The following is a 12,886-nucleotide window of genomic DNA, read 5'->3' as shown; positions in this document are numbered from 1 at the left end:
CCTTAATGTCATCTGTCAGTATATTCAGTAGCGCCAGCGGACCAATCACCTGGTCCGATTGTACGCGGATGCCCGAATCCTGATTGGATGTGACCAGAGAAAAAAAACTCTGCGGTTTCACCAATCGTCGTGCATATTCAATCTAGTTCAACGCAGCCAATCATCTCCTTGCGTTTTGATTTTCCTAGCAACATGGTACAACAATATACGGCGGGCGGCATAGCAACCAAGCCGGGCTCGGAGCGCCGGGGCAAAGGCGGTGAGCGGGCGGGGGGAAGAGCTAGTGGTCATCAGGGGGGAGAGGGGGTGACTCTGGGGACAGGGAGTGGTTAGCGGACAGGGACAGGGACAGGTTACTGGTTAAAACCACCACAAGGTCTGGGAGAAGTGGGGAAGATTTGGAGACTTGCCGGTCGGCGGGCAGTGTGGGGTCTAAAGATGGACACTTGTCTTCGAAGGAAGTGAGAGGTGGTCTGGGCACTGGTCAGGGGGTGCAGGGCATTGAAAGCACAATGAGCTCCCCGCTGTCATCCTTAGGAAAGTTGAGGAAAGTTCCCCTGAATCTACCGCAGTTGCGGGGACACGGGTAAGTTAGGCTTTATTTCATTAAGCTTTTTTTGTGCTGTAACTGTACAACGTGACTTAAAAACAGAAAATGTTGGAAAATCTCAATAGTTCAGGAAGCAACTGTGGATGGAGGCGACAGACGATAGTCAACGTTTCTGGGTTGCGACTCGCCCCCATTAACCCTGTTTTATTTTTCTCGTGACTCCAGTTAGCAGTGCAGCCACAGTGTGTAAGATTTAGTTACACTTCATAAACCGGGGACAGACCTGTATAGGCCCATTCTTTCACTTAAAGTAGGAAACTGCGAAGCTCTCTGTGCGTTGGCGTCACATGTAAGCCGACATGATCTTGCCTGTACAGGAAATGTGCAGTGATGCTCTCTGTTTTTAAGGTCAAAGACTGTAACTTGAAACATGGCCACAACTTTAGTACTTTATGGTGCACTCTGTAAACTCAAAATCCATTTCCAAACCTTTCACAACCTTAGTACTTTATAGACAATAAAGCAATTTTTAAAAGATTGTCTTTGATGTACTGTAGGAAACATGGTAGCTAACTTTGAGAACACACACAAAAAATGCTGGTGAATACAACAGGCCAGGCAGCATCTATAGGAAGAGGTACAATCAATGGTTTGGGCCGAGACTGACAAAGGGTCTCGGCCCGAAACGTCGACTGTACCTCTTCCTATAGATGCTGCCTGGCGTGCTGCATTCACCAGCATTTATTGTGTGTGTTGTTTGGATTTCCAGCATCTGCAGATTTCCTCGTGTTTGCGAGCTAATTTTGGGACCCGTTTTACTGACAAATGGGTAGGTATCAGCAGTACACCAAAAGGAACACTTCTACATTTCTAAAAATTTTGCACCTTGCTGCAAATCAGGAGCATTGGTTTTAATACCCCTTGTAAAGGACACTACCTCTGATAGTTCGATATGTCTATGTCACAGTGGACATGTCAGTCTGGGTAACAAAGCCTAGTTCATCTAACACCATCTATTTAGTCAGCTCATCTTCAAGGAGGATGCATCAGAAAGCATCCTCCATCACCCAGGACATGCCCTCTTCTCATTGCTACCATCAGGACAGAGGTACAGAAGCCTGAAGGCACACACTCAATGATTCAGGAACAGCTTCTTCCCCTCTGCCACCTGAATTCTGAATAGACAATGAACACTACGTCACTACATTTTTATTTCTATATTTTTGCGCTACTTATTTAATTTAACTATTTAATATATGCAGTATATCCTTTCTGTTATTCACACTTTTGTTCTCTCTATTATCATACTGGTATTATACTGCTGCCACAAAGTTAACAAAATTCATGACGTATGCTGGTGATATTAAACCTGATTTTGATTCTTTGGATTGGAACCTTTTGACTTACAAGTGAGATTACTAACCACTGGGCTTTTAAACTACTTGTAACTAAAATACTAAAGTACCCTTCAATTTGCTAATTGTTCAAGTCACGTGCATAAAAAAATAGAACTTGTGCTTGAAGCTTGGAGCAAAAGAAAAAGCTGGAAATCCAAAGCAGGGACAGTAAACCTTGGAAGGTTCAGCAAATCAAGCAGCATCATTAGGGGGAGAAACAGAGAAGGTATTTCAGGTCATGGATCCCTCATCAGAACTGGAAATGTAAGTAACTAGGTTCCAGAGGGGCTGGGGGTAGAGATAACATAGATAGTGATGGTTTGCTTTAAAGATCATCAATAGGAAACAAAAAGGAAAAGAAATGTGTTGAAGGACCAGAAAGATAAAGAGAAAAGTGTGGTTACCTAAAAATGATAAATTCAATATTTAGTCCTAAGAGCTTCAATATACCTAGATGGAAGAAGATGGGAAATGGAATAGGATTTTTATTGTTACATGTATTGGGATACAGTGAAAAGCTTGTCTTACATACAGTTCATACAAATCAAATCATTACACAGTGCATTGAGGTAGAATGAGGTAAAACAATAACAATGCAAAATAAAGTGTAACAGGTAAACAGTAAGGTTCAAATCATAACAATGTAGATTGTGAGGCCAAGAGTCTATCTTATCATACTGATGGTGGTTGCCGGTCATGTCCGACGATGACAGGAACCTTGTGTGAGAGCTTTTAAAGTGGAAAGGCCATTGCACTGGGGTACTTCCACTCTCTTCCCTCAAAGTCCGGGCCCAGTGGTACGAGCAGACGTCACAAACTGGGGTCTTCCTTGGTTACAGCAGATGACCATGATGTCTTCTGTACCTTGTCATGCCCTTCACTCTCCACGGAGTGTTGCAGAACCACCTTCCTGGCCGTTGGATCTCACTGTAGATCTCATCCTCCCAGTCCTCCAGAGCTGAGTTCACATGCTGGGACAGGCATGTCCCTAACTCACCGGGTTTGCCGCTGCTGGCTACCCTCACCTGGTTTAGTCCACCTGTCAAAGAGGTGTGGATGCTGTCACATGCAAGTGGCTACTTGGAGCTACAGGTGAGAGTGGAGTGTCCAGTGGGGACCAAAGGTGAGTGAGCTGCCCTGGAACGGGCACAACAAGCCCCTTCACCAGAGGTGCTACCTCCTCCCTGGACAACCCCATACACCCCCCTATATTGTATTAGGGAACTATTTAATAATCTTATAACAGAGGGATAGAAGCTGTCCTTGAGCATGTCGATGTGAGCTTTCTGATGTTTGGATCTTTTGCCTGATGGAAGAGGGGAGAAGAGGGAATTTCCTGAGTGGGTGGGTTTATTGATTATACTGGCTGACGTACCGAGGCAGTAGGAAGGAAGGGCAGAAATGTAATCATTGTTGAAGTAATGTGGGAGGCCAAGTACAGAGGTCAAAATGGGAATGAAGCAGCCTGACAACTGGAAGCTCAGCATTGCACTGCAGACTGAATGGAGATGCTCAGCAAAATGGTCCACCATTTGTCTTTGACTTCTCCAGCATGGAGAGTATTTTACCTTGGGCACCAAATGCAGGATTCATTGGAAGGGGTCCAAGAAACCTGCTGTTTGGACTGGATAGGCTGTATGCTTGGCCAGGATCATGAAAGGAAGAAGTCAAAGGGCCAATATTCATCTGCAGGAGTATGGGAAATTACTGTGAAAAGGGAGTTGCAAGGTGGACGTGGAGTAGACCAGGAAGTCGTGGAGGAAAAAAGTCCCTTTGGAATGCTGAAAGGGAAAGTTAGGAGAGGATGTTTCTGGGAGGTGACAGAAATTTAGTAAGGTAACATGTTGAACATGGAGGTTGGTGGGGTAGGAAGTAGGAGAAAGGGAAACCATATCTGTTTTTGCATCTTCCATGGTTGCAGTTGATAGGATTCTCAACTGTGTCTCATTTCTTTCCAGTACATCTGCTGTTCTGCCACTCCTTCCAGCCTGAACATCGACTGGGTTTTCCAAGACATCACCTTCCACCTTACGTGTTTCCACTTTCACTGGATCATACTCCATAATTTCTTACACTTCCAATAGGTTCCACCCTCAGGCGTCCAACATCTTTCTCTTAACACTCCAAAGGAATCGTTCCCTTGTGACTTCCAGATTCACTTTTCCATTTCCGCCAGTCACTCTCTTCGTCATGGCACTTCCTCGTGCAATTGAGAGAGAGATACAGGACTTGCAATTTTACATCTTCCCTTCCAGTATCCAAGGTCTAAAACAGTCCTTAACTGAAAAGGTGATTCACTTGCCCTTCCTCCAATTTAATGTATTGCGCTTGGTGCTCACTATGTGATTGTGCCGATACTTGAAATACTAAATGCAGATTGGACAACCTTTTTGTGGAATATCTCTGTAGGGTTGCAAGGAAATCCTTACCTTCCAGTTCCCTGCCATTTAATTGACTACTATAATCCCACTCTGACTTCCCCATTTTTACCATTTTTGATACCCTACATTACTCCTATAATGCTCAACACAGCACTTCTTCTGTCTCAGTATATTAAAACACTTGAAACTTGATATTAAATTGAACCATTTCAGATAATCATGCCATTTTACTCTTTTTTTCTCTTGTCTCCAGTGACTCATTTATAAAGTACTGAATTTCCTCTAATTTCTCCAATCTTCTCCCTTTCTGCATTTGACACTTGCATATTTTACTTTTCTAGTTTTGATGAAGAGTCCTTGAGCTGAACTGCCAATTCTGCTTTATTCCCCACTGACGCTGAGTGCTTTCATCATTTCTGTTTTTGCTTTGATGTGTCATTGTCTTGATCAATTTTGGTGTATTTTCCACAGCAGACGAGTAGCTTACTTTGAAGAGGATTCGTACACAGGTAAGACAAACCAACTTTCTTAAATAATTCCTAACACTAAACTATCAATTCAGTAAAGAGCAACAGCTGCTGAAAGTTCCCAGCATCAAAACCTCCTGTGTCTCTGCAACATAACGTTATTCCTCATTGGGTTCTGTCTGATGGCCACGGCACCTTTCAGTGTGGCAATGATCATGAACCATGAACCTTACAACTGCAACTGACTGCTGACTTAAAGTTAAGGCAGTGCATTCATTCCTGTAACTCTGACAGAAAAAAATCCTCTCTGGCTATGCGTCATTCATGAAAGAAATGAAGGTCTTTTAGTTTGAGATACTTGTTCATTGGTTCGTTATGTACCATGTTTTCCCATGACCATGATTGCTCTTGGCAAACTTTTCTACAGAAGCGGTTTGCTATTGCCTTCTTCTGGACAGTGTCTTTACAAGATGGGTGACCACCCCTGCCCCCCCCCCCCACCCCGCCCAGCCATTATCAAAACTTCTGAGAGATTGTCTGCCTGGCGTCAGTGGTCGCATAACCAGGATCAGCTGCTCATACGACCATCCACCACCTGCTCCCATGGCTTCATGTGACCCTGATCAGGGGGCTAAGCAAGAGCTACACCTTGCCCAAGGGTGACCTGCAGGCTAGCTGAGGAAAGGAGCAGCTTATAACTCCTTTAGTAGGGATGTATCTCCACCCCGCTGCCCAACACCATTGAGACACTGCACTGAGAAATTTCATCATGTGTGTATAGCTCTGACTTCTGTATGCAACAAACTGGAAGTTCAGTGTATTGTACACTGTTATTCAGATCACCATGTGAACAATTTCATTGGAATGAGATGGGGAAAGGGTTGGTATGGCATTTCAGGAGACAGATGCAACAAGAAAATACTTAAGTACTAAAATGCACCAGCTTGGTGTGGTTTATGTACAGTTTCATCTTACTTTAACTTTGTATGCTCAGCTGCACGTAAATAACACCAAATGTCAGACAGGCCAAAGCCACTTCTCCCACTACATCTGCCACAAACCACACATTTGGAGCAGTTGGTGTTCCAGAATACTTAACACTGATGACAATTGAAATTTACTTTTCTTTTTAATCTGTCTGTGACATGTGATAAATAGAGTCTTTTTAAAAATCTGTTAAGTGATATGCTTATGGGGTTAAATACAATGTCCTGCAGAGAAATTTGGCTTGTCCCATTGACCCTTACCAATCTTTATTAATGCACCATAGAAAGTATCCTATTTCGATGTGTTAAAGCTCAGTATAGCAACTGCTCTACCTGTGACCAGAAGAATCTGCAGAGAGCTGTGGACAACGCTCAGCACACCATGAAAACAAGCTTCCCCTCCATGGACTCTGTCGATACTTCTTACTACCTCATAAAGCAGCCAACATAATCAAAGACCCCACTCACCCTGGTGTCGTGAGAAGTAGAAATGGTTAAGGCTGGCCAACAGAGCTCTGGTGAAGCTGTATAGGCCAACCCCCTGTACAGTGGATACAGCAGATTACAGGAACATTGAACTCCAAGCATTGGACGATGGAGACAGGAGGTCATTAATGGCCTATACTCCACTGGGAGCTAAAGGCCCAAGAGAAGGGGAGACTCACCCTGGACATCCTCTCCTGTCCCTTCTTCCATCAAGCAGAAGATATAACAGCCTGAAAGGACATGGTACCAGGCTCAAGGCAGCTTCTACCATGCTGTTTGAGAGTATTGAATGGTTCTCTACTATGATAAGATTGACTCCTGACCTCACAATTTATCATGTACCTTATTGTTACCAGCACTGCATTAACTCTGTAGCTGGTGTACTTTGTACGGCATTCTGTTATCGTTTTACTTTGTACTACTTGAATGCACCATGTAACAAATTGATCTGTATGTTGTTTACTTGGGTTTTCAGAAGACCCTTGACAAGGTGCTGCAATTGAGGTGGCTTAACAAGATGTAAGACCATGGTATAACAGGAAAGGTAGCAGCATGGAGAGAAGATTGGCTGACTGGCAGGAGGCAGAGTGTCAGAATAAAGGGGGCTGTTCTGGTTGGCTACCCGTGACTAGTGGTGTTCCGCAGGGGCTGGTATTGGGACCACTTCTTTTATGTTATATGTCAATGATTTGGATGATGGAATTGATGGCTTTCTGCCAAGCTTGTAGACAATTCAATTATAGGTGGACGGGCAAGTAGTGTTGATGAAGCAGTGAGACTACAAAAGGACAAATAGATTAGGAGAATGGGCAAAGAACTGCCAGATGGGAATATAGTGTCAGGAAGTGTATGGTCACACTGTGGTAGAAGAAATAAAAGCATAGACTTTTTTAAATGGAAAGAAAATTCAAAACTCTGAGGTGCAAAGAGACTTGGGAGTCCTTGTACAGGGTTCCCTGAAGGTTAATTTGCAGGTTGAGTTTTCAGTGAGGAAGGCAAATGTAACATTAGCATTCATTTTGAGAGGATTAGAATATAAAAACAAACATGTGATGTTAAGGCTTTATCTGGCACTATTGATGCCTCACTTGGAGTATTGTGAGTAGTTTTGAGCCTGTTATTGAAGAAAGAGAGGGTTCAAAGGAGGTTCACGAGAATGATTCCAGGATTGAAGAGCTTGTCATATGAGGAGCATTTGATGTCTTTGGGCCTGTACTCACTGAAATTAAGGGGATGAGGGGAATGGAGGGGTATGGGGAGAAGGCGTGAGATTGGGGCTGAAAGGGAAATGGATCAGCCCTGATGAAATGGTGGAGCAGACTTGATGGGCCAAATGGCCTAATTCTGCTCCCATATCTTATGGTCTTAAGGTCTTAGAGTAAAACCAAACCTTCATCAAATTCTAAATGGTTAGCTGACGGCTGTCCCAGGTTGGTCATGTTCATTACCTGATATTTTTGTAGCCAAATGTTATTTGCCATTTATCAATCCGGACTTGAATGTTGTCCAGATCTTGCTGCACATATGTGTGACCTGTTTCACTTGTTAACCAGGTGAAATGAAACTTAATATTGCACAATGATCAGGAAAACTCCTTTGCTTGTGACATTATGACGGAAAGTTCGCCAGTCTTCAGCCAGTTAAATTCATTCAATATGATATTAAGAAATGGCCAAATTCACTGAGATGAGCAAATTCGTAAATCCCAATAAATAAAATAATCAGATTCAGGTTTAATATCAATGGCATATCTCGTGAAATTTGTTGTCTCTGCAGCAACAGTACACAATAATAAAGAAAAAATCCAGAAAAACAGTGAATTACAGTATACTGTATACATAGTTAATTTAACCAAGTGGTGCAAAAATAAAATATAAAAGTAGTGAGGCAGTATTCGTGGGTTCAATGTCCATTCAGAAATTGGATGGCAGAGGGGAAGAAGCCATTCCTGAGTTGTTTAGTCTGTGTCTTCAGGCTCCTGTACTTCCTTCCTGATGGTAGCAATGAGAAGAGGGCATGTCCTTGGTGATGGTGTCCTTAATAATGGACGCCGCCTTTATGAGGCACCGCTCCTTGAAGATATCCTGGATACTGTGGAGGCTAGTGCCCATGATGGAGCTGACTATGTTTACGAGATTATACAGCTTATTTCGAGTAAAACCGTGAGGAAATAGGCCTCTTGACCTATAGTGTCTGGGCTAGCCATCAAGCACTTGCCTACAGAATCTCATTTCCCAGCACATGTTGCATTGTGGCTTTCTATATCACAGTATTTCAACTGCATCAAACAGTGAATATGTGTGAATACTGTCTGAGCACTTGCTCTACCACACCCTTCAGGGTATGAGCTCCAGATTTCAACCACTCTTTGGTCGATGAAAATGTTCCTCAATGTCTTCTACTACTTTACATATGTCCCTTGGTCTTGGCCACCTGGTAAGGGAAAATGTTTATCACAACCTGTCTTTTCAATGCCCCTCATAATTTTGCATACTCCAACCAGATCAACTCCTCAACTTTGTCTCGTCCAAACGAATATAACCAAACCTACATAGTCTTCCTCATAATTCAAGTGCTACATCCCAGCCAGCATTTTTGTGAATCTCTTCTGCAACCCCTGTAACACAATTACATCCTTCCTATAGTGTGGCAATCAATCCTGTGCAGGGAAGTCTAGTTGTGGCACAACTTGCAGTTGCACAATGACCTTCCTAATCTGTAGCTAATAAAATCAAGTATGCCAAGTGTCTTGGTATGTCACCAAGGACTCTTACAAATTTATATAGATGTACAATGGTGGGCATTCTGACTGGGTGCATCACAGCCCTCTATGAAACCTCCAATGCAAGGATTGCAGGAAGCTGCAGCGATTTGTAGATTCAGCCAGCATTATCGTGGGTGCAGCCCACACCCCACCATTGAGGACATCTTCAAGGGGTGGTATCTCAAGAAGGCAACACCCATCACTCTCCAGGGACACACCCTCTCCTTGTCACTACCATCAAGGAAGAGATACAGAAGTCTGAAGACCCATTCGCAAAAATTTAGTAACAGCTTCTTCCCCTCCACCATCAGATGTCCGAATGGGCCATGAACCCATGAATATACATTTATTTATCTATTTTCCTAATATAAATACTTTTATGTCTTTTCACAGTACTACAGCCTTAAAACACCAAAGTTCATGCTATATGTCAGTGATAATAAATCTGAATTTTATTCTGCATTTAGGAATCCTTTGACATATACACATATATCTTGTTCTTTAGTACTTCCTAAGTTCTTACCGTTCATTGTCTATGCCCTAGCTTTATTTGTCCTTACATGTAATACTTGCCCCAAAGAAGGGTCTTGGTCTGAAACCTCAACTGTTTATTCATTTCCTTTGATGCTGCCTGACCTGCTGAATTCCTCCAGTATTTTGTGTGTGTTGCTGTATAATGCTTCACATTTTTTGGACAAAATTCATCTACTACTCTTTGCCCATTCAACCAGCTGTTCAACCTGATTTTGTAACCAAAGGCTAGTCTTCTCACCTCCTGCAACATCACCAATGCTCATGCCATCTGTGAACTTCGTAATCAATGTATACAATAAAGAGCAATGCTTCCCTGTTGTACACAGGCTCCCAACCTCAAAAATAACCTTCAACCACAACCTATTCCCTCCTGTCACTAAACCAATTGTCAAATAATCTTCGATTCCATGGCTCTTAACTTTTCAACAAGTACTGTCTCTCATGTATTGTAAGACATTGTCAAAGGCTTTACTGAAGTTCAAGTAGATCTTGTGAACCAGATTACCCTCATTGGCACACTTTACCACCTCTGAAGAAAAGATAATCAATGCTGTTAACATAGTGAGTAAGTTTGCTGATGGTGTAATGCAGAATGATAAATGTTATATAAGATTATAACAAGACCTAGATAAACTGAAGAAGTGGGCCAAGAAGTGGCAGGTAAAAGATGGACAATGCAAATTTTATTTTATTTTATTTAGAGATACAGCGAGGACCAGGCCCTTTTATCCTTTCGAGTCAATGAAGTTAAATCACAGCAGGACTTGCATAGTAAATGGTATGCCCTGGACTGTGGTGCAGAGCAGAGGGATCTAGGGGGAAAGTGGCAAAACAGATAAACAAGGTGGTAAAGAAGGCATTTGGCACATTTGCCTTCAATGGTCAGGGCATTGGGTACAGGAGTTCTGATGTCATGTTGCAACTGTACAATTCATTGATGAGATCACACTTTATTGTGCACAGTTCTGGTTATGTACTATGTACTATGAGAAAGATACCATTACACTGGAAAAGGTGCAAAAAAATTCACAAGGATGTTACCTATCCAAAAGGCTGGGATTCTCTTTATTGGATTGCAGAAGACAAAGGGGATAATCTTATAAAGTTATGTAAAATTATGAGGGTTGTAGATAAGATAGATGGTCAGTCTTCTTCATAGCAAAGGGGAGTCTAAAACTAGAAGGCATAGGTTTAAGCTAAGAGGGGAAAGATTCAAAGCAGACTTGAAGGGCACATTTTCATACAGATGTTAGTTACATAGAATGAGCTGCCAGAGGAATTGGTGGAGATGAGGATGATTACAATGTTTAAAAGATATTTGGATAGGTAAATGGATAGAAAAGGTTTAGAGCAGAGGCTCCCAACATGTTTTATTCCATAGATCCCTTTGGCAGTCTGATGAAGCCTATGCACCCTTCTCAGAATAATGTATTTAAATATATAAACTAGGATTACAAAAGAAACCAACTATATTGAAGTACAGTTATCAAAATATCAAAAAAACAAAATGTGATATAGTATATACAGTGGCATGCAGAAGTTTGGGCACCCTGTTCAAAATTTCTGTTACTGTGAATAGCTAAGTGAGTAAAAGATGAACTGATTTCCAAAAGGCATAAAGTTAAAGATGACACATTTCTTTAATATTTTAAGCAAGAAAACTTATTTATTTCCATCTTTTACAGTTTCAAAATAACAAAAAAGGAAAAGGGCCCGAAGCAAAAGTTTGGGCACCCTGCATGGTCAGTACTTAGTAACACCCCCTTTGGCAGGTATCACAGCTTGTAAACGCTTTTTGTAGCCAGCTAAGAGTCTTTCAATTCTTGTTTGGGGGATTTTTGCCCATTCTTCCTTGCAAAATGCTTCTAGATCTGTGAGATCCTTGGGCCGTCTTGCATGCACTGGCCTTTTGAGGTCTATCCACAGATTCTCAATGATGTTTAGGTCAGGGGACGGTGAGGGCCATAGCAAAACCTTCAGCTTGTGGCTCTTGAGGTAGTCCATTGTGGATTTTGAGGTGTATTTAGGATCATTATCCCGTTGTAGAAGCCATCCTCTTTTCATCTTCGGCTTTTTTACAAACGGTGTGATGTTTGCTTCCAGAATTTTCTGGTATTTAATTGAATTCATTCTTCCCTCTACCAGTAAATGTTCCCCGTGCCACTGGCTGCAACACAAGCCCAAAGCATGATCAATCCACCCCTGTGCTTAACATTTGGAGAGGGGTTCTTTTCATGAAACTCTGCACTCTTTTTTCTCCAAGGTATTTTGCTCATTGTGGCCAAAAAGTTCTATTCAAAAGGTTCAAAGGAACACCTAAACAAGCCTGATGCATTTTGGAAACAAGTCCTGTGGACTGATGAAATAGAAATAGATGTAAATTTATTCTCATCCAAGTTCACTGACCCCCTGGAATCTATCCAGGTTAATTTATCCTGGTTTAGAGGTACATTGGGCCAAACGTAAATGGGACCAGCCTGGATAGACATTTTGGGTGAGCATGGGTGGGTTGTATGAAGCCCTGTATTTGTACTGTATGCCTCTACATCTATGACTCTAGTCAGACAGAGCTTTCTGTTAACAAAGCAATGCTGAACATCCTTAATCCTATCTCACCAAGTGAAAATTAATCCTGTCTCAGAACCTTTACCAATAGTTTCCTTCCCACCAATATTAGCTGCACAAGTCTGTAATTGCTTGTCTTACCCTTTCTGCCCAACCTGAATAAAGTTAATACATTCACCAGTCTTCTGGCACTAACAGAGATTTGAAAATATCTTTTATAGCCCCGAAAATTTCCTCACTTGCCCTCCATAGCCTTATCAGGTTAGGAATTTATTCACCTCTAAACCACTGATACCACCTCCTTTTCAATAAGAATTTGTTCTAGAATTCTGTCATCCCCCTCCTAAAATTCTCCACCCTCTATGTTCTAATGCATAGTAAAAGCAGGACAAAGTATGTATGACTTATACCCTCTTACTGTGTGGACAGTTTCTACTTTCGCCCTTAATGGACCTTACCCTTTAAATGGTTCCCCTCCTGCTTCTAATATACCTCCAAAGTGCTTTGAGATTTTTCTTAGTTTTGCCCACCATTGCCATTTCACATTCCTCTTTCTTCTCCAATTAAAAAAATAGTTCCTCGACATTCTATAGTCTTGCAAGGCTCACTATTTTCAATTCACTAAACCTGCTACAAGCTACTTTTTTTTTACAATTGGCATTCCTCATCCTTATCTATGTCTTTAGCTGGGCTATTCCAGTGGTTCCCCGTCGTATCCCACAATGACAAGAAACCTGAGCGGGAGTGTTTTTAAAG

At 42.0% G+C, this 12,886-nt stretch overlaps 1 protein-coding gene across 2 annotated transcripts in view; it reads left to right on the top strand.

Annotated features, from left to right (window-relative positions):
* Positions 1-349: 349 nt before the first annotated feature.
* ubxn11 (UBX domain protein 11) overlaps positions 350-12,886 on the top strand; it is an 83,316-nt gene continuing 70,779 nt past the window's right edge. For both annotated transcript variants that reach the window (XM_063033589.1, XM_063033588.1), the window contains exons 1-2: positions 350-586; positions 4,800-4,837. In XM_063033589.1, the coding sequence (XP_062889659.1) occupies positions 513-586; positions 4,800-4,837 (112 nt within the window). In that variant the 5' untranslated portion in view covers positions 350-512. The remainder of the gene's footprint in view (positions 587-4,799; positions 4,838-12,886) is intronic.

This window comes from Mobula hypostoma, chromosome 26, assembly GCF_963921235.1.
Source record: "Mobula hypostoma chromosome 26, sMobHyp1.1, whole genome shotgun sequence".
Classification (NCBI taxonomy): Eukaryota; Metazoa; Chordata; class Chondrichthyes; order Myliobatiformes; family Myliobatidae; genus Mobula; species Mobula hypostoma.
The sequence above is the reverse complement of the archived record's forward strand: the minus strand, read 5'-3'. Positions and strand labels throughout refer to the sequence as shown.